Source organism: Colletotrichum godetiae (assembly GCF_030913485.1).
Source record: "Colletotrichum godetiae strain CBS 193.32 chromosome Unknown BDP55scaffold_8, whole genome shotgun sequence".
NCBI classification, from domain to species: Eukaryota; Fungi; Ascomycota; class Sordariomycetes; order Glomerellales; family Glomerellaceae; genus Colletotrichum; species Colletotrichum godetiae.
In genome coordinates this window covers 462,371-483,294 of record NW_026851256.1, presented here as the reverse complement: position 1 = coordinate 483,294, position 20,924 = coordinate 462,371, and the positions used below count along the sequence as shown (strand labels likewise).

Sequence of the window (20,924 nt, the reverse complement as noted above, 5' to 3'; positions counted from 1 at the left end):
AGTGCCAGAATATGTCACTCGTCATGGTAGGAAAACATCTTAATTACTTTCGAAGGCTCGCTCTTTTTGATAGATTCCTGGAGTTTGGAACTGGCAAGCTCTTAGGTCGATATATCGACTGACCTGCCCGTACCTTACAAAAGCGCCGTTGATGCGGCTTCACTCTGACGACCCATTCCGGCTGGTAGACATCCTCGAACATGTACGCCATACGAGGCCGATGGTGTATGTGGAGCCTATCAAGGGACTGCCAGAACTTGATCTCGATAATCTGGTTATGTTGAACGTTTATTGGAACAACGGTCTAGTTTCGCTGACTGCAAATGGCGATATTACTAATCTTCCTACTTGGCTTTTAGGAGAGACACTAGATGAGTCAGGTAAGCTCTATACTGCTACGTCTTGCGTTGTTATTGCCGTCGATAGGGGTTAAGTAGATCTGAGTGCCTTTTACTTCTAAGGGGCAAATATTACTCAAATTCTTCCGCCTATGAATGTTTTGTTAGAAGATACTGAGCATGGAATGCACTTTGGTGATCATGTTGGTGATCATGTTAGTGATCATGTTGGTGAATGGTTAGCTCAATGGCTATATCCGTATTAATAATATTGCATTCACTGACGTTTTGTGGACAGGGAGCATAACATAATTCGATTTCACGAGGGGAAACCTACAGGTATTTACTACAGCTAACACTCCTTAGGCTCTGGCTATAAGTGGGATGACAAGGCTCCATCCGTGGAGAATGGGCGGGTATGCCGTAGCCCTGGTTTATTCGTCCGATCCGACCAAGCATCTAACATTGTCTTTAGCCCGTCGTTTACAGCGCCTGGGATTCTCACGCAAATTGGGCATCTACTGGGTGAGTACGCTATTTTGTTCAATCCGTTGACATCGTATAAACAATATTGTTCGTCCAGTGACTACGTCCACGATTCGGTGCTGCTCGACTACTGTGACGCAGGTCAATCTTGGGATCCCTTATCGTCAGCATATTACTATTAATTCGATCCCGAAACGTCGCTGCTGACGAGCATCTTGCCCGCCGGTAGGAAGGCGTCTACTAACCTTACATCGTTCTTGCACTATTCAGGGATATGGGGAGACTTCCAATACCCCGACGACCATCCACGCCAGAAAATCGTACCGTACTTTGGTCTGAAGGGCTATGTCTCTGGCCCAACTGGACCGAATACGAAGCAGCTCGTCAGGAAGGGGCTCTTTCCTGATCATCTGGAAAGGAGGAATCTTTTGTAGTGAGGGGTTGGCGTCTTCATGTCGCTTTACCCGTGCTGTTTCAGGGGTTGGAGAGCTTGGATATCGGGCATCGCCTTCATTGGGTTAACGGTCTGCCTTGTACTCGGCATCAAGCGCTCTTTGAAATGATTGAGAACTCGGAAAGAGGGGTATAAGAAGATCAGCAAGGAAGAAAGCATACCATTGCGGGAATTGGATTCTCTGGATGATAGAAGTTTACACCACCGCGACTAAGGGCGAAACTTTGAAGTGCCCCCGTCGTGGCACAAATCGGGAATGGCTAGATCAAGTTATCAAGTAAGGATAGGATCAGCGCCGGGGATATGAGGCCTTAAACGGCCTCGTTTTTGATATTATTAGATTGGATCTTCAGTGCGTGTCGGCAAGTTAGGTAATAGGCATAGAACTGCTGCTGTCCACCTTTATAGATGAGTCTGTTCTTTCTTTAGTTTGAATGTCTTTATTTCTCATTAGACTCCTTCCCGCTGAGGTCACATCATCTGCTGGCGATACACATCCAACTCTATAACCGACGACACCCTCGAGATCTTCCCGTCCACCAACTGATAGATTACATGCTCATGAAACTCGACTTCATTGCCATTGGGCTTCACGCCTCCCCACTCCTTGATGGGAGTCCCCGTGAACTTGAGTCTCGCCGCAATCTGCTGCATCTCTTCCTCCGCGACCATTTCGTCGATTTCAAAGTACAGGTCGTCTATTGCGTCTTGGCTCTCGCTGATGAGGGGTATGTACTCTGCGATGGAAAACTTGCGGTCGTTGTGGATCAACTCTGGTTGACAGAACTGGGTGAAATTCCGGGACATTGTTCTGTCGTTGATGCACTTGATGTATCTCTGATAGAACGCCTTCATGTCTTGCACTGACGTTTCAGACGATGGCTGACTCGCCGGCGCCGGCGAGGGCGTCGTGGGAACCGCTGAGAATTCCCGACTGAAAACCGCGACCTCGTCCCGTAATGAACGCCATCCGAAGAGGGAATCGTTCATGAACTCAGCAAAGACAATTTCCGCATACTCAAAGACCGTACCAGAGTCTCGCAGTGTTGTTCTGTTGATAAGACGGGCGGCAAGGTTTGAGGAGAACCCACCAACGAGAATCGTGTCGATCTTCACTACGTTGGTGCTGTTTGTCCCCAAGGGTCGGTTTAGGCGATGTGCAAAATCGCCAGTGAGGCAATCTTCTCCGTTAAATCTGACGCATCTCATGTGAAGGAGGAATTCCAGGCCGGCCTCGTTGCCCGCGTTGCAGTTGTTGATGATTTTACGGAAGGTTTCCTCGGTCTTCTTCTTGGACCTCGACATGGCTGCGGTGATACCTTGTTACGTTCGTTTGGTAACTACCGGTGAGATGGAGAATATGACGAGATGGTGCAAAGAGAAAGACGATTGCCATTCACTTGATGAGATTGGAAGCACGCCCTTGATAGACAGGGTGATTACCTAAGGTCAGTATGATTGTTTCGTTCTGCTGCGGGGTTGATGCTGGCAGGGTCCAACTGCGGAAAGGGCAAGAGGATCAGTGGGGTCGACGGCCCGGCGAATTATTCGGTTGCTCCCGGCCTTCACCGAATAATCGGGTGACAGCCGGTCCTCGTCTGTGTGACTAAACGCTTTCACAGACTCGTGATAGGTTGTCTGCTAGATTGCTTAATGTTTGATGTCGCAGTTGCCTTGGCACTGTTGGGGTGCCTGCTGTAAGCGCTCAATAGAAAGATGATACTCCTCATCGCAGCGAATGGCGAAGTCCTTGTGTTCTAAGTAGGTCATGCATTGATCGGGGGTATATGTAAACGCAAAGACAGATCTATCCTTATCTGAGTCCGTCATCAAGATCATGAACCTTCAGTGCCCTCAATGTGAGTATACCAGGTCCACAACGCAGTCGCGACCGTAACGATCTCCCACTTCTCCCCTAACTCCCCCGTCAGCCCCGACCCAGCAAACGAGAACTTCAGCCCCTTTGTTAAGCTCTTGTAGTTCGTTGCCAGAAGAGCAACAATCTCATGTCCATCGCTCGTGAATCCAGCTTCCCTCTCTCGCCTACTCCCCCCAGCGCCCTCGGCAACTTCATTCAACCTGACCAACTTCCACCCATACGTGCCTCCGTGAGCAAGCTCAGAGACCTCCCCGCCCCGACTGCCCCTCCACTGAAACCTCTCCGTCCTCGCTTCCGTCCCCGTCTCTTTTCCCCCGACTGTCATTGAAAACACACGTGCTGAACTCTGGTCCAGGCTCCACGGCACTCCGCTAATCTCCGTCTCAACCCCGGTTGTCTCGCCGCGTTCTTCCCGGGGCGGGATTGCGATCGTCGCAGGCGTCTGAGCTTTCGCGGCCCACGACTTGCCGATCGTCGCGAGGACGGGGTGCTCGTTTGAGGGTCCGTCGTGGAGGATGATTTCTCGCTTCTTGGTGCGCCAGCCCGCGTGCGGCGAGGCGGCGAAGAGTTTCTCCTCGTTGGAGGGGCCGAGAATGAAGGTTCGCGTGAAGGCCCATTGAAAGTAGCAGTTTAGCATAGGCGGAAACTTGTGTGTTGCGGCTGTGAGGGTAGTCGATGATGAGGGTCCGGCTTCTACGTGGAGGTTGTCTGATAGGTTGCCATATTCTGGTAAGGCGTCTTGCGCCGCATTCGGCACGGCTTCTTCGTAAGATGGAGGAGGTGCTCCCAGACTAGTGTCCGCGGCAGAGGAGTACGCCGGCTCTTTTTGCTTTTCTGGAGGGTAAGACATTGTTGATCTGGATGTCATGAAGTGTGGCGTAAAGATGGGAATTTGGCGTGTCTAGAGACGAGCAGAGTCAAATGCTTTTGTAGTTCTGTCTCGCCGTAGGCAACGAGAAGAGGTAAGCAAAAACTGGGAACCCAAAGTTCCAAAGAACGGGTCGCCTGCTCGATTGCATCACCAACCGTGGCTGTGGACATGAAGAAGCGTATCACGATCATCATCGCCAGCTGCCGTAAGCGGCGCTTGTCGCTGCTAAGCCACCATTACATCGTCCCTTTTCAGCAAGGAAACCCACCGAAGCTGTCAACCGGGACCCACGCGGCAGGTGCTGTGCCGGGGAACGGGGTCGGGTCCGCCGATAAAGAGGGGCCGACAATTGTAGAACCCGGAGAAGGTGAACAGTTGCCTAGAATATCGCAAGGGGCGGTAGCATCCATACAACCGGTCACTTTTCGTCGTGAACCCGGTCGTGGCCGATTTCAGTCACACTTTGTTGCAGCCTGACATGCAATCATCAATTAGAAGCAGCGTATTGGCTTGGCAGCTGAGCCGTGCCGCCGATTTGAGCCCCCTGGTCTATGAACAGTTTCGAGGCCCCGAAAATACCTCGAACGCACCCCCAGGGCCTGACGGATAGCCTGGTGATCTGGTTGTGGTATTCAACTTCCAGGGGACCGAGTAATTGGATTGACGGAGTTCCCTCATCCACACTCTGCTTTGGACACGAACTGCCCACATTCCGCCCGCACAATGAAGATCTCCCGCGCCGCTCCAAGCCCATCATTCAGGCACAGACTCGTAGTGGCATCCAACTCGGCTTAATCTTGCGTGCCATTCGGCTGGTCTCATTGGAAGTTCTGAACGAATGACCTTTCCCCAGAACCTAGAGGACCACCCAGACACCCCGGTTCGTCTACAGACGCGCGATGCACCCTCTTGGTCCTAGTCCAGGCACAAGAACATGACGCTAAAAGCTGACCAGCGTGGCACTTTGACCATCTCTCTCAGGCTGTCAGCCCTTCAAGTTTAATTGCGTCTGTCCACGCCACGTCCTAAGCTTCCTTCCATCACCCTTCACCACGTTTTCGCACGATCCTGCAAAGTCGTGAGAGTCCACGCCATCCCCGGATTGGCTACTTACACTTGAACTAGTCAGCTCCTTGAAGCCAACTTCGACTGGGGGAAAGAGCTGAGAAGCTTAAAAAGTTATGAAGCTGGTGTTTGATTGCTCGAAAGTGGTGTCAGGGTCGCGCTGAACGAAGCCACAAAATGTCCGCCAGCGAAAGGGCCGCGATCCTCTTGCCATGCTGCATTGCGACCCTGTCCCGTTGCTTCAACCAGGGGGTCCAGGCCCGCGTCGCCGCCTAGATGCGAGATGCGGGATTGCGAATTGGGAAGGTTGAGAAGAGAATGAAGAGTTGACTAGTTGCCCTTCAAAATGTCATCTGCATCCTGTACAACGCTCGGAGATTTCTGTCAGACCTTCTGTTTTCTTCCTTTCATCTATTGATCCATTGATTTCGCAAACACACCGGTTTACCAACATTTGTGTGTGCTGTTTGCTAGAAGTGCCGAGCACGCAGTAGACGCTTGTGACTGCGCCGCTATCGCCTCTTTTCTAAAATAAATATCCTTCAGATTATCAGCCTTTGATCTTCTACTCGAGGACTCCGGATTCAAGTCCCTCTCGGAGAAGCACGCGGAACGTTCCCGACGATGAGGCCATCAACAAACGCCCTGTGGGCTACCGTCGCATTGGTGGTGTCAGGCATACCCACAGTCGCAACCCAGAGTTTAGAAGAAGTCCTCAGCAAACAAGCAAACCTGACAACGTTCCGCGAACTGGTCAAGGTAAGAAGAGAAGTGAAAAGTGCAACGCTCAGATCTTGAACGCACCTTCGTCCGCGGGTCCATGTCCGAGACATATGTCTCTTGCGCGTTGCATGCGCAACAACGACCGGACCTCGGTGCCTTGGGCGAACCTGTGATGTAGACTCTAGACTTGATTGTACCTCATCCACATTCAGTGTAATTACAGCTAACAACTCTCGGCGCAGGACCACGCAGACATCTTCTCGAAGTTACCCAAATCCGGCGTTACGGTAAGCTTTGCCCTTTTTTCGCTCTCGTGTCTCATTTTCAGACCAGTCAGAAGAAAACTTTTGATGCAGTCCATCCGTTTGGAACATGTCACTTCAGCAGCAGTTCCAGCGCATAGACGTCAAGAAGCCTTGACTGTAATGCATAACGCAAGCAGAAACCACTGACAAAAGATGCTAGATTCTCGCCCCCAGTGACTCAGCATACCTTAAAGGCCAAGGCTGGGACACAGACAAGGACGCCATCGCCATCGCCCTGCAGTACGGCATCATCGACACCAAAGTCGGCTTCGACGCCTTCTCCCCAGGCGACTCGAGCATCCTCTCCACCCTCCTCACCGACACACGCTTCTCCAACGTGACGGGCGGCCAAACCATCCTCGTCACAAAACAACCCAACGACGATGTGGTCATCACATCGGGCGTCGCATCCCGAACAACAGTCCTTGAGACTGACGTCCCCTTTGATGGCGGTTTCGTGCAGATCATCGACAGCCTCATGGTCACGCCCGCGCGCCTCGAGACAACCGCCCGCGACGCCTACCAGGACCTGACAGCATTTCTTGGCGCGCTGTACACCGCAGACCTCGTAGCCGACTTTGCCGAGACGCCGAACGTTACTATTTTTGCACCGAGGAACGCTGCCTTCCAGCAGGTTGCTGGCACGCTTTCGGGTATGAGCAAGGAAGCGCTGCGCCGCGTGTTGCAGTACCACTTGGTACCCTCGCGGGTGGTGCAAGCTTCCTCACTGACAAACGGAACCAAGTTCACGACTGCTGCTAGTGGGAACAAAAGCTTGGATATCACGTTATTCAACAACGATATCTTTGTCAATTCGGCGCGGCTCATCCAGACGAATATCCTGATTGCCAACGGCGTGGTGCAGATGATTGACGCGGTACTCAACGTAGACGCGCCCAACGTTGCCCCGAATGTGACGGCCGTTTCGCAGTCGCCTGTGTTCACGGTCACGGGGACGGTAGAGACGGGGACTACAGCGCCGACGCCGTTTGTTTCTGCTCTCCCTTGCACAGCGAGCTGTCCGGTATCCGGCGGCGGAAACGGTAACGGGGCCGGGAAGACGGCGACGGGCGGGGTAGCATCTCCCAGCTCTAGCACCGGAGGCGTCGCCGCGGCGCGGTGCACTGGTCCAGGTCTAGTGGGCTTTGCCGCTACGGGGGCTGGATTGAGTTTGGCCATGGGAGTACTGGGAATGGAGGCCTTGGGTGTCATCGTCTGAGGCGAGCTGGCTTCAGACAGAGAGAGATAGAGAGAGGGGCGGCATGAAGGACGCATTGCATGGATGGGCAGGGAAGGGATAAGGTACGGCCGGCGTCAAAACGGACGGTAAGATAGTTCGGGCGAGGGGGAAGGCAAGTGGAAGAGAAGGGAGAAGGAGGGGAGTTTACTGATGTGTTGTACCGGTCCGCGGAAGAGACGGCTGAGGCGGTGTTTGGACTTTGGGACTCTGGACAGAGTGGCGGATGCTGAGATACCCGTGCTTGATTTGAGTGAGGGAGCGAGCGTTCGAGCGGCTCGCCAAGCTCGTTTGTTGATTACTTGACTGTTTATCTTTCTCACTAACAAGAGTTATTTGTCGTTCTCGTACCTGGCGACGAATTATCGAATTGGCTTTTTGAGTATCCGCATTCCACGGTTTCCGCATACCGCGGGGCTGGCCATAGAATCTGTGCAAGAAAGTGAAGTTTCGATCGACAAACATCCCGCTTGGCGTACATGATCGGTTCCCCGGTCGCTACCTTATCATGCGATGGATTCAGAGTTTCGCCGGCTTACCCTTTTTTAACGAAGCTTTGGTTGGGAGAAAGAGGGGTTGTTGATCAACAAAAAGGAGTCAAGTGAATAAGGCTTCTTCCGCTGTGGCGGGGTAGAAGCGTTCTAGACGAAGCGGAAATGGCAAAACCATCATGACCAAATTTGGGTCAGAGACATGACTTTTTCATCGTTCTGACAAGAATTGCTCGCCTCAGCTTGGCCTGGGACTCTTATCCGTGCGCGTTGATTCTCCTTCTTCACAGGCTTCCGCGCAGAAGACCGTGTCCACGGGGTAAGTGGGTGGAAAATGGACCGGACGGGCCATTTCGAATCGAATTTGGCCGTGGGGAATCCCCTTACTCTGTTTTAGTCCACGGAGCGAAAGGTGAGTTTAAAGGTGTTTAGGGCTGTTTACTGGCTTGGAGGACCCGTGGGGTTCGATCCGAGCTAGCGCCGGGCGTCACCGAGACTGATGGATCATGGTCGAGGTCCATGGTCCAGGAGACAAGCACGCGAGTCGGGTTCCTTGCCTGTATGCAACACAAGATCTGGCTTTGCCCAGAGTCAGTGGTTAGTTGGTGGTGTGGTGGTGGGGGTTGAGCGTGACTGGTGCGGAATGTGTTCCCTCCGGCCGGATCTGCTACAGCAGGGTAGGGCTGCCAAGAATCTCGCCAAGGGTGAGGCGACAAGAAGCTTGGCCGGCGGCGGGGGAATGGGAGTAGCCGGGCTGATACGGATGTGATGTGAGTATCTTGGGACAAGGACAATGAGGCCCTGGACTCTGGAGGGATGAAGGAGGGTGAGATGAGGGGGGGAGAGCACGGGAGGAATGGAAGAGACGGAGGAAAGGCACGGAAATGAGGCCACAGCACAAAACACAGTTGATCTGCTCAGTCTTTAAGCCTCAGACGCCCAGCCCGGTAGATAGCCGGCGCGATTATCACTCATCGATATTCTGTGTCGTGTGTGTTGTCGAGGATAGCCTGTCTTGGAACTTCAGACAGACTGAATCCTCCCGATTTGCACCGAAACATCAACCCAATCAACCGCCAAGCAAGAAGACGCCCTCTGAAATGTCGCCGCACTCCAGCTGTATAGCCTCGGGAGGGGCCTGCCCTAAGCCTCTTCTGTATTTATCTTGGTGCACAGATCTGGCCTATTCCTAAGTAGTAAGAGGGTCGTAGAGGGGGGTGACCTTGCATGATGTCCGAGTTTAAATCTTGCAGCGTCGGGCCCCCCAGGATGCGCGGATGCTTATCTGAAGATGTGAGGGTTGTCGTGTTTCATGATGGCTTCATAATTTGGGAGCACAAACTTGGGACGTGTGTGGGCATGGGGGTAACAGCGCGCCGCAAGAGACACAGAACGCCCGCCGCCAAGAAGGGAATAACGAGAGCGAATGAGCGGGACCCGGCCTATTTCGCGAGTTCCCTTTCGACCACGGAAACTGGTCCAGAAGGCAAAGGAGAGAAGAGGACAATGCAACTCTTAAAACCCCATATACTCGTCGATCCCGCCGGCGTTTCTTGCCTTTGAGTCTCTCTTTCAGGCTTCGGCGAATTGCTTTCAGCCCCATTATTTCCCTTCCTTTCCGTGCCCGTCTCGGTCTCGAGACTTTGAGCTGGCCTCGCCGATAGCTGTGCTATCCGTTTCTTTTCTATTTCTTGAAGAAGAGTCAGAGGGCGCGTTTGAAGTATACGAGGAAGAGAGTCGTACAAAAAGAGAAGAAGAAAAAAGGGGAACAAGACTTCGCGAGATACGATCAAGATGAGATTCACTTGGTGGACTTTGGCCTCGGCCGCCGTTGTGTTGGCGGCGCCGGCTCCCCAGGGCCCGGGACAAACGCCAACTCCCACGAGCAGCGGAACACCGACAACGCCCAGCGCTCCCAATGGAACGGTTCCTAGCGGCAACAGTCAAGCGTGCGCTCAGATTCAGCCTAAGGTCCAACAATTCCTCATGGCGAGCCCGAAAGGTACGTTATTGGAAGAGCATGTTATGTTGGGAGGGGTGCAAGATGGCAACTATTACGGCGGAGAACGCTATGGATTCCCCAAGATCCTCTGCAAAAGTGTTGGACGTCATGGTGTAAAGCAAAGCAAAACAAAATCCGCTAACAAAAGTCTACTCCAACAACAGCAACACCCCAAGTCCCGGCTCAATTGGCCTTTGACTGCCTCCAGACGGTGCCGAACAAGAAAGGCCCCGCCAAGGACCTCATCAAGAGTTTGAAGGCCTATATCCAATGGCAGTCTACGCTGTCATGGCTCAAGAACCCGCCGGCGTCGTACATGCTGCCGCCTACCGATATCGAGGGTGGTCTTGACGAGATTGAGAAGAAGTCGGAGGCCGGCTCGTACAAGAGCGAGTACGAGTTCCAGCTTGCTGTTTTCCAGCTGATTGCTTCGGCTCACGACGGTCACTTTGCCTTCCGCGGTGACGTGTTCAAGGGCTTCAGCTTCCGTAACAATCTCGCTGCCGATATTGTGTCGGTCTCGCGTGATGGTGTTGAAGTGCCCAAGCTGTACCATCTTGGTGAGTCGCAGTGCCATTTCTTCCATTCCCATAGCTAGATACTGATATGCCACAGCCCAGCTTGACGGTAACTCAAGCGCCCCCGCCATTGTCAGGATCAACGGCAGAGATGCCGCCACCATGATCTCGGACCTAAACCTCAAGTTCAGCGGCTACCAGGACCCCGACTCGCAATGGAACGCCAACTTCAAGTCGTACGCCTCAAAGGAAAGTTTCATCGTTGTCGCCGCCTCCCTCGCCTTCCAGGGCCCCAAGGTGACAATCACCTACGACAACGGCGAGGAGCGCTCCGAGGACAGCTTCGCCCTCATCCGCACCGGCGCAAACTTCACCGGCGTCAACAGCGGCGAGGACTACTACAACAAGTTCTGCAATCCCGACACGCCCGCCAAGCCTCAGCCGTCGCAGCCTGGCATGAAGCCCAACCAGACGATGCCGACCCCGCCCAAGACTTCTGGCCCGCCGCCGCCGCCTAAGCCGACGATCGAGGGGTATCCCTTCCCGATTGTCCGTGACAGCGGTGCTAACACCACTTCTGGTTACTTCCTCAATGGAACTGGGTACGAGGACGTTGCTGTGCTTGCTGTCTCGTCTTTCGCTCCTCCTGATTCCATCGACGCCAGTGAGTACTTGACCAACTTCCAAAACACCGTCGCCACGTTCTTGAAGAAGAGCAAGGATGCCGGAAAGAAGCGCCTCGTCATTGATGTTGCTGCCAACGGCGGTGGTTTTGTCGTTGCTGGATACGAACTATTCGCCCAGGTATGTCACATCCGCGTATCTTCCAGAGTACAGTGCTAACTCAACATAACAGCTGTTCCCTGAGGTCAACCGCTTCCAGGCCAATAACCTCCGTCTGTCCGAAGGCCTTACCAACCTCGCTCGTCTCTCCGCTGCCATCCCTGCTAACTTCACGGCCACCACGCCCGAGGAGAAGGACGCCATTGAAGCCCTGAGCGGCAGCTCCATCGTCAGCAACCTGCTGCCCGGAGGTGTATACACCCCCGATGAAGCCGCCTTCACGACCGTCGACCAGATTCTGGCCCCTGTCTCACTCAATGGAGACACCTTCACCGCATACCAGCAGGCTCCTCTCAACCAGACCGACCCGACCTTCAACCTTACTGGTGTCGGCAGCAAAGCCAACCCGCCCCCCCGTGTCTTTGACCCGGAGAACGTGGTCCTCTTCACCGACGGCACCTGTGGTTCAACCTGCACTATCTTCTCCTACCTGATGATCCTCCAAATGGGAATCAAGACCACCGTCATTGGCGGTCGTCCCCAGGCTGGCATCATGCAGTCCATCGCCGGTGTTGAAGGCGCCCAGGTCTTCGCCTTCAACGACATGACCACCGACGCCAAGGCCATCATCGCCCTCACCCCCAAGGACAAGAAGGAGGAGATCATGAACGGAGAGCTCGGCGAGCTGGCAAAGGGCTACGCCATTAAACGCGCGACAACACCCAAGAGTGCCGGCGCCATCAACGCTAAGAACGCCTACAGTATGTCCGATGCTCGGACGCCGCTGCAGTTCCTCTGGGAGCCGGCCAACTGCCGCATCTTCTACAGCCGCGAGATGCTCTTCAAGCCCGAGAACGCGTGGAAGCGCGTTGTCGATGCTACTTGGAGCAATCCCACGCAGTTCTGCGTTGCCGGATCCCAGGTGCCTGTCACGAAGAACGCTACGATGGATCCTCTGTTCAGACAGAGCCAGAATAACACCGGTTTGCCTGGTGCTGGCAAGAGTGCGGCTTCTGAGGGTATCTCTGGCGCTGGACTGAGACTCGCGGTTCTGATCGCGACGTTTACGGTGGCGATTCTGGCCTTGTAGAGTTCTTGACGTTTTCTTCCTGACTTCATCGAAAAGACTGAAGGCAACTCGAATGGCCTAAGAGATTTGATAACAGACCCCAAGGGCCGTTTCAATAGCTGAACCCTACACTCTCGGTTCTATGACACGTCCATAACAGATTGGGGAGCCATTGTCTAGGACCATATCAGCGGGAACATCCGACAGGTATTCATGACCGCATGTTCGGCACCAGAATCCCTGAATTGTCATAGAGTTGAGACGAAGAGGGGGAAGATAGAGCCCGATTGAACAAGCGCTGGGCTTTTCTGCTTCTGGAAATGATTTGGTAAAGTCTATTTGGAGTTCAGTTGGGCGGCAGGCACATGGATGGGCCACATAGACTCACATCTTCCGTGATGGATGATGGCATTGGGGTTGTTACACAAAACGGAAATTCTTCTTTTTCGGGTCAACAGCTGTCCCATCCTGATTCCGTGTGTGAACAGCCGTTACAGTTCAACGTCGAATACTTAGTCACTTAGTCTTAGTCTCGAATAATAGCCATTAAATCCACAACTCCCCGCTACTGCCAGATTCGACCGATGAATCACAACGCTGATACCCGATGATGGGGTAGAGTTGGCCATATTCAGTTATATTGCACAACAGGAACGGCCTCTGGTTCAGACTGTGAACTGGCAGATACTGGGATGAGGGCCACGGCACAATATGCCGGGGAAACAACCTGAGGATCACCACGGTACGATCGGCCAACGACGATCGGCTCATGGAGTGGCGATGTGCAGTTGCCGCCAAACTTTCCACGGAGTCCGGAGACTCGGGCTCTTGCTAGAAATCGGGGCATGGTTCATTCCCCCAAAACTTTCACGACAGCGAAGAAGCACGTGTTCCAGGTCACATCGGGTCTATAGTCCGTGGAAGCTTTCTTGCCATGAGGCCTTGGAGTTTCATCACATGCACCTCGTACCTGATAGGCCACGTATTCTTGCTTATTATCAAGCTTAAGTAACCACGATCGGCTCGTGAATTTGTCATAATGTCAGCTGCTGGGTAGCAATCATCAGGGTTCCTTGTCGTGCTTTCCCCCCTCAAGCTATGGCTTATACTTTAGCCTCACTCTGGTTTGGCGGGCGAAATGGCTCGCCTGGTCAAACGGCAATTATCAGGTTTATCGTGTTCACTCATATCCAATTTAACATTACATCTGGAACATTAGGCAGAGCCATCGCAGATCATCAGACCTAGAACCCATTCAGAAAAACAAGAACAAAAGAAAAGCCACGACCAGCCAAGCTTTCTCAACAACTCAGTACTCCCATACAGATCCAGCTCACAATGAAGACGTGAACGCAGCAAGACCCAAGGCCCATGCGCATCCATACATCATGAAGCGGACCTTGTGCAGCCGATCCCATTTCTCAATCAGCCACCCGACCTTTTTCCTGTCCAGCTCCGACAGAGCCACCTTGTCGTCTAGAGCGATGAGGCTGTTGTTGGTGGGCATGATGACGATGAGAGTGTACGGCAGGATGCAAATGCTGCAAAGCGCCGACATGATGGAAAGTCTGCGGGAAACGGGTGAGTCCCCTAGGGCGAAGGCAGCCAGGTGAAGCGTTGCTGTCACGCCGGTGCCGCCGATGATGTATTTCTGGCACGAGGCGTCAATACTCATCAGTCTTTCATCGTGCCATCATGGGGCTTTGCCATCTCATCTTTTCGAGATGACAGCTGGTGACGAGGCAAGGGGGGCAGAATCACTCACAGAAGCTTCGTCGAAGAAGAGCCTCCATACTTTGATCTTTTGCTTGGAGCTCAAAGTGCACGCGCCAAGCTGGTCCCTGATGATTGGAAGTGGCCCGGTGAGAGTCAGGCCGATGTTTCCAAAGAAGAGTGATGATGTGACGAGGAGCCCGGTACCGAGGGCGTACGTTGCTGGCGATGCCTTGCCAAAAGCGGTGAGATAAGCTGATACCGACATCTCGACTCTGTATAGGACTGCGGTCTGCGGTCTGCGGTCTGCAGTGGAGTCGCTTTCTCGAGTTTGATATCCTGGTGAAGCACTGCTTGAGTCGTGTTCGCTCGCCGTTGGGATGTTGTTTGTTGTTTGTGTGCACAGACTATGAGATCATTACGAGATGAAGTGAAAGGGAGGCTCTGCGACTTCGATTGCAATCATGTTTCTCCTCCTCGGATTCCCCCCTTGAAGAGCCGGTAGCTCAATCCCTTGGGGGCGGGAATGGCGCTTATCCCGACGTGGCCTAGATGCTGACAGTGTCTTGCAGCCTCAACGCAGGTTTGGGCGCACCGCCTGGACGGGCTGGACCTTCTCGCTAACTGCGTATGGTCTTAGTCGTGCGCCACGTTGCTTTAGTCTGTCAGCTTGGGCCATGGTCGTTGGTGAACAGATTGTCCAAGAAGTCCGTAGTCAACGTTTCAGACCAAACGAACCGGCCTACAAAGATGTGAGCCTTGACTGTAGTGATGAGTCCCGGGCTGTTAAGCTTCACGACCGCATGCTTGGCATCGTGGCTGGTTGACGAGACGACTTTGTCTACAGGATCATGAACTTCAGCTTCACATCAATGTACACGAATCTACATACCCGCACTCTGTCCGCAAATGTAAACTCATGTAATCCTGGACAACTCTGCATCCTTCCAAAACCCAAGAGACCTACCAGTGTTTCAATACTCATGATCTCACGTCGAGTCCCCACCTTCCCAGGCTTCAAGTTCAAACCTTTAATCTTCAGGTGAATACAGAAGTTTTCGTAATTCTTCTGTACTAATTTCTTGCGTAGCATAAGTAGTAACATATGGCTAGTCCCGAAATAGAGCTAGAGCTATGTGCGAGGAACGGAATTTCTTACGAGATTGGCTCTACTCGGCTTTTTCCTACCGTGGGTCATTGAATTTAATTGAGTCCTTGGTCGAAAAGGAAAGATTAATTCCTCGTGAAGCCCTGTGTGGATGACGTAGTTAGACTAAAGAAGGAGCGTCTCGATCGCAAGCTTTCTCTTGAGGACAATTGTTGCATAGGTGATAATTGAACTGGCCAGCTCATACTCATACATGGCTTCCTTCCAGCAATCCAGACGCGAGCCGCAAGACTTGTTCTTGACCAGCTAGAGGGCAAGATCTTGCCACATCAACTAGCTAGACACCACTCACTTTTTATCAGGTCGTTAACATGAGAGCTTATGAATGCAAAAGTCATTCTATAAGTTTGAGAGCTTGCTCGATCCATCTGCCCTTACATCTTATCAGCTAATGCCGCGACAAAATCATCAAGAAGCCAATTCGTCTCGTGTCCAGAGAAAGGTAGAAGTTTTACTAACATTGTAATATTATAATAACACCGTGTATTTCATTGTTTTCTGAAGCACATAACCGATCTTACCTTTGAAATGTTACGTGTAAGCGCAAGTTGGTCACCTTAGGTGCTTCTCTCTATCCAGGCAGTCAAGTTGTCCAGCAATATCGGAACTTCTCTATACTTGAAGGCAAGGAGCACTTGGTAGAAAATTTCTATCCGGATCGATGAATCCTGTCGATCGATCCACTCAGTACCATTCTCCATGTTCCTGCGCAAGCGGGAAGTGCTAGCAATGGCGTTTCTCCGGCTTCTCCCGAGCGGATATATTCTTTCCCCGTTATTGTTAGATGGTTTTAACGGCATATAAGGCAGACATTTAGTCTCCGCATTGCTGGTGGAGTTGAGAATGGAGAAGAAGTTAGAGTGTTTTAATGATGTCAGACTGGTAGACATCCACGTTGGGAGTAGGGACAGTGGGAGACCTATCTGCCCTTGCAGGCTTGAGACAAGTCAAAAGAAACGGCACATGGGCAACCAGACGAACGCCCAGAGACGCTGCATCTCGCATCGAAGCGATCCAACCCGATCGCAAGGGCTTAGACTTTTCTGCGGGGTGTTACTATATGTAAGGTAAGTGTAAGCCAAAGGGAAGGACTTGAGAAACGTCAACTTGATCCCCCATCGGCTTCAGGAGATCACAAACCCGAAGACACCATGATCAAGTCATGATGCATGCCATGCTCTCCTCTAGCGCCAGGCACAACATGGGGCATACACACTCTCTTTGGCGGTAAAAGGAGAGCCCCGATATTGTTGTTGATGCGCTCGAATGAGAGGCCGTCGCCGCCTCGCTCGGAAACCGGTAGATGACGAGGGTGGATCCGGGGGATATCCTAGACGAGGCCGCGGACCGCTCCCTCTTTCTCCAACTTCCCCTCATTTTCATCTCAAGAAGTCAAAAGTTCTGCCCTGGTCTCCTAGGTGTTTCCCCACATCAGCAGAGGAGGGGGAGCTTGCAGGGGGAAATAACGTTGTCTGCTTTCGCGTTCGCGCGCGAAGCTTCATATCAACCGGTGCGCGCCCGATGTAACGGTGCTGTTAATGACTTTGAAGCAAACATCCAATCCGCGCTGCCGCTGCCTCTGCTTCGGGCCCCAGACCCTTGCGCTTCCAGTGCTCGCAGATGAAGACGCGAAATATCAACCGAGCCGACGCAAAGAGGCACCCCTGGTATCCGTAGAGCCCCCGGGGCAAAATACTTGCCAAGACCACTCGTTCTCGGGCCTGAAGCCACCGACATGCGACGGTCACGATGTGGGTTCTGCCGTCTGGGCAAAGACGTTCGCGCCGGGTAACATGCAATCTGAGCAGAACGCGGGGTGGTCAAGCACATCAGGAACGCCGGTTCATTACGAGACGATCTTTCCCAATGGCCCTGCCTATCCGGGCGAAGTGAGCACATGTTCTCCCCCCACCCGCTTCACATGCGATGCTACGCAAGTATGGCAACATTTCCCCCGGTCCATTGAGTTCCGTGGTGATCAGCTCATCACGTAGCTACACAGCTCGAATATCCTTATAAAGATGACGCCCCTCCTTGGTGGACTTGATAGCTCCTCCTGTTTAGCACCCTCGCGTCATTGCAACCTCAACCCCAAGCAATAGGGAAGCAAAATGGTGTCACTCAAGTCGGCCATCCTGGCCGCTACTTATGCCGTTTCGGCTGCTGCTGTCGATGTCTCCATCAAGGCATCCGGCGGCAACGCCACCAGTGGTCACCAGTACGGTTTCCTTCACGAGGTTTGTAGCGCAATGCCATCCGGTGCCCGAGTCCTTCATCTAACGTCTGCAATCTCAAGGACATCAACAACTCTGGTGACGGTGGCATCTACGCCGAGCTGATCCGCAACCGAGCCTTCCAATTCAGCCCCAGATTCCCCGTCTCCCTCGACGCCTGGCACGCCATCAACGGCGCCAAGCTCACCCTCAAGAACCTCACCGAGCCCCTCTCCGCCGCGCTCCCCGTCTCCGTCAATGTTGCCGGAGGCAACGGCTCCGGCGCCATCGGCTTCGAAAACGATGGCTACTGGGGCATGGACGTCAAGGTGCAGAAGTACACTGGCTCTTTCTGGGTGAAGGGCTCGTACGACGGTGTCTTCACCGCTAGCCTGAAATCTGCTCTCAACGAGGACATATTTGGCTCAGTTGAGATTGAGTCCAAGGCCACTGCCGACGAGTGGGTTGAGCACGAGGTTGAGCTCACTCCTGAGAAGGATGCCCCCAACAGCAACAACACGTTTGCCATTACCTTTGATCCTGCGGTAGGGAACTCCTGCACAAATCTAAGCTGAGCTACATGAACTGACGACTTCCTATCTAGAGCGCTGTCGACGGTTCGCTGGACTTCAACTTGATCAGTCTCTTCCCTCCTACCTACAAGGGCCGCAAGAATGGTCTTCGTGTTGATATCGCCGAGGCTCTGGCTGGACTTCACCCTGTAAGCACCTTATCCGATCCCCTGCATTGGTTAAACATCCCTGACAAGTAGACAGAGCTTGCTTCGCTTCCCCGGTGGCAACATGCTCGAGGGCCTGAACAACGGCACCTACTGGGACTGGAAGGACACTCTTGGCCCCCTCAAGAACCGCCCCGGTTTCCAAGGTGTCTGGGGCTACCAGCAAACCCACGGCCTCGGCCTCGTAGAATACCTCGAGTGGGCACTTGACATGGGTCTGGACGTCGTCATCGGCGTCTGGGCTGGCCTCGCCCTCAACGGTGACGTGACCGCAAAGGAAGACCTCCAGCCCTTCATCGACGACGCCCTCGACCAGATCGAGTTCATCCGCGGCCCCGTCGACTCCAAGTGGGGCGCCCGCCGCGCCGAGCTCGGCCACCCGGAGCCCTTTACGCTCGAATATGTCGAGATTGGCAACGAGGATTGGCTTGCAGGATACCCGGGCGGCTGGACCTCTTATAAGGAGTATCGCTTCCCCATGTTTATGGAGGCCATCAAGGCCAAGTACCCCGACATCACCGTCATCTCCTCCGGTGCCACTACCGACGGCGACGGCTTCGAGATTCCCGCCCCTGGCATTGGCGACTACCACCCTTACCGCACCCCCGACGCCCTCGTCGACGAGTTTGACCGCTTCGACAACGACATTGGCCACATTGTCGGCGAGGTCGCTGCCACGCACCCCAACGGCGGCACCGGCTGGGACGGCGACCTGATGCCCTTCCCCTGGTGGATCGGTACCGTCGGTGAGGCCGTCTCTCTCATCGGCTATGAGCGCAACGCCGACCGCATCCCAGGAACTTTCTACGCTCCTGTCCTCCGCAACATGAACCGCTGGCAATGGGCCGTTACTATTGTTCAGTTCGCCGCCGACTCCGCTCTGACAACGCGCTCCACCAGTTGGTTCGTCTGGGAGCTCTTCGCCGCGCACCCGCTGTCGCACACCCTCCCCACCGTCGGCGAGTTCGGCCCCGCGTACTGGGTCGCTGGCAAAAACGAGGCCAAGGGCAGCTTCATCTGGAAGGGTGCCGTTTATAACACCACCGACAGCGCTGATGTTGACATCAACCTTGCGTTTGAGGGCGTCACTGCTGGCACTACCGCCTCCTTGACTGTTCTGACGAACCCTAGCGGTGACCCGTTTGCGCACAACGATCCCCTCAACGGCGGCGAGACCACTGTTGCCAGCAATACTACTACTGTTGTTGCCAACGCCGATGGTGTCTTTACTTTCAGCTTGCCTGAGCTTAGCGTTGCTGTCCTTGATACTGAGGGTTCCAAGGGTAACCAGACTGCTCGCGCTATCAGACGCTTCCACGCATAAAAGACAGGGAATGTAGAATAGCTGGTTTGTCGTGTAATGTGTTCTGCAAGAATTGAAAAAGAAATAGTGAAACCAAAGAGGAGTCTGATCATATCAATCTGCTACATTGCCCTCATTGAGTGTAAACAGGTATAGGTCAACAGCATGTGAGCAAGAGGCATAGACCAGATTCTTGGTACGTTCGGCGCTAAACCCACGTGCGAGCAAGTGTTCCTCTCAGGAAAACTTTGAAGCAGCGTTATCCAGTTAACGCTCACGTAGATGGAAATGTAAGAGAGTTATGTGACTATGTAAGTAGCCTACAATGGGCAGTGCAAATTGGGTCGGGCTTTGGTGCCATGCGGGTTTGCTAGTCAGCCTGAGCCACTGGCTGTCAGACTTCGACATGACCTGCCTATGGCACCCATACTTGTAGAGATCCATGTAGCTAGAGGACCATCGCGATGCATAGTAGGAGATTATTTTCCTTCTTTAATAATCTACACCACACTGGGCCAACTACCAACCTCACTGCATCGACACCCTTCATGTCTAGATGGCACGAACGCGGCTGCACCCGGCCTGATGTCGTGGTCTGCGGTGGCCTTCCGTGCTGTCGGTTTTGCTACGGAGTAGCATCGATTGATGATGTCCAGTTCGACACTTCTCTCAGTACAAGAAAAGCTCCTACTCTAGAGAATCACTCCATATACGACCTTCGATGGCCTGAATGCGTCGATTACGTCCGCTAGCAACAAGAAATCCCGCCGAACGCATTAACTAGCTCAAGCTCAGGCTCTAGTTTGCCATTTGGAGGAAGGTCAAACTCCCAACTGACCCTGAAGAGGCCAGGCGCACCTTCGAAAGGGTTCTCAACGAAAGAAGAGCCACTAACTAAGGGAAGGAAACTCTCGATCACCGACGATTCGTATCGCCCTTCGAGGTGCTATCCGAACCTGTGGGGCAGCCAGGAAATACGGATATTGGAATTGGACTCGGGGGACAAGGAAAACCTGCTTCATGAAAATTCTCAAAACGTTCTGTTGGAATCCATAAGGGCAAGGTATGAGGCCTTGTCGTATACTTGGGCTGACTCTTCTGGAGACTCTGTCAGGCGCAGACCAATGTTCATTGGACCTTATTGGGATATAATCCCTATTACCCGGAGCTGCGAAGATGCCCTTCGTAGCGTTCGGCTGGTTGGATGAAGCTCTCGGTCCATTTATGTTGATTCCTTTTGCATCAACCAGGATGATGACGAAGAGCGGAATGCACAAGTTGCTCTTATGCCACAGATTTACGCCACCGCTATGGGAGTTTTGGCATACCTTGGCCCGGCAACCGAGGACAGCGATAGAGCTCTCAGCGCTATTTTCAATTCAATGCCTCATCTCAACTGTGGTCGCAACTGAATGGAAAGAAAAGCTTGCGCAGATTGCGAAAGACCTCTTCAGATGCTTCTCAGCTGATCGTACTTCCGGAGGCTATGGGTGGTACAGGAAGTTGTTCTAAGTAGAACACTGACGCTGTACTGTGGTTCAAAGTCAACTCCATGGCCTTTCTCGGG

At 53.2% G+C, this 20,924-nt stretch overlaps 7 protein-coding genes across 7 annotated transcripts; 4 read left to right on the top strand and 3 right to left on the bottom strand.

Moving 5' to 3' along the window:
• Positions 1 to 220: 220 nt before the first annotated feature.
• Positions 221 to 1,387, top strand: BDP55DRAFT_691595 (uncharacterized protein; the record flags this gene model as incomplete). Its single annotated transcript, XM_060576993.1, has 5 exons — positions 221 to 428; positions 462 to 496; positions 869 to 987; positions 1,036 to 1,254; positions 1,303 to 1,387. The coding sequence occupies 5 exons, from the start codon at positions 221 to 223 to the stop codon at positions 1,385 to 1,387; spliced, it is 666 nt and encodes a 221-aa protein (XP_060433142.1).
• Positions 1,388 to 1,706: 319 nt separating this feature from the next.
• Positions 1,707 to 2,776, bottom strand: BDP55DRAFT_653183 (SnoaL-like polyketide cyclase). Its single transcript, XM_060574167.1, has one exon. The coding sequence runs from the start codon at positions 2,581 to 2,583 to the stop codon at positions 1,750 to 1,752; it is 834 nt and encodes a 277-aa protein (XP_060433141.1). The 5' UTR covers positions 2,584 to 2,776; the 3' UTR covers positions 1,707 to 1,749.
• A 252-nt stretch (positions 2,777 to 3,028) lies between these two features.
• BDP55DRAFT_653181 (uncharacterized protein) lies at positions 3,029 to 4,380 on the bottom strand. Its single transcript, XM_060574166.1, has one exon. It carries the CDS (start codon positions 4,023 to 4,025, stop codon positions 3,114 to 3,116), a length of 912 nt encoding a protein of 303 aa, XP_060433140.1. The 5' UTR covers positions 4,026 to 4,380; the 3' UTR covers positions 3,029 to 3,113.
• Positions 4,381 to 5,717: 1,337 nt separating this feature from the next.
• Positions 5,718 to 7,340, top strand: BDP55DRAFT_545934 (fasciclin domain-containing protein; the record flags this gene model as incomplete). The annotated part of the gene is made up of 3 exons (XM_060568613.1): positions 5,718 to 5,852; positions 6,059 to 6,103; positions 6,282 to 7,340. 3 exons carry the CDS (start codon positions 5,718 to 5,720, stop codon positions 7,338 to 7,340), a joined length of 1,239 nt encoding a protein of 412 aa, XP_060433139.1.
• Positions 7,341 to 9,350: 2,010 nt separating this feature from the next.
• Positions 9,351 to 12,741, top strand: BDP55DRAFT_604500 (peptidase S41 family protein). The gene is made up of 4 exons (XM_060571092.1): positions 9,351 to 9,851; positions 10,016 to 10,411; positions 10,467 to 11,173; positions 11,226 to 12,741. The coding sequence occupies exons 1-4, from the start codon at positions 9,644 to 9,646 to the stop codon at positions 12,240 to 12,242; spliced, it is 2,328 nt and encodes a 775-aa protein (XP_060433138.1). The 5' UTR covers positions 9,351 to 9,643; the 3' UTR covers positions 12,243 to 12,741.
• Positions 12,742 to 13,296: 555 nt separating this feature from the next.
• BDP55DRAFT_653170 (uncharacterized protein) lies at positions 13,297 to 14,406 on the bottom strand. The gene is made up of 2 exons (XM_060574165.1): positions 13,987 to 14,406; positions 13,297 to 13,872 (listed from the first exon to the last, which is right to left on the bottom strand). Exons 1-2 carry the CDS (start codon positions 14,200 to 14,202, stop codon positions 13,555 to 13,557), a joined length of 534 nt encoding a protein of 177 aa, XP_060433137.1. The 5' UTR covers positions 14,203 to 14,406; the 3' UTR covers positions 13,297 to 13,554.
• A 2,769-nt stretch (positions 14,407 to 17,175) lies between these two features.
• Positions 17,176 to 19,378, top strand: BDP55DRAFT_604497 (alpha-L-arabinofuranosidase; the record flags this gene model as incomplete). The annotated part of the gene is made up of 4 exons (XM_060571091.1): positions 17,176 to 17,339; positions 17,399 to 17,860; positions 17,920 to 18,036; positions 18,092 to 19,378. Exons 1-4 carry the CDS (start codon positions 17,214 to 17,216, stop codon positions 19,376 to 19,378), a joined length of 1,992 nt encoding a protein of 663 aa, XP_060433136.1. The 5' UTR covers positions 17,176 to 17,213.
• Between the last annotated feature and the right edge of the window lie 1,546 nt (positions 19,379 to 20,924).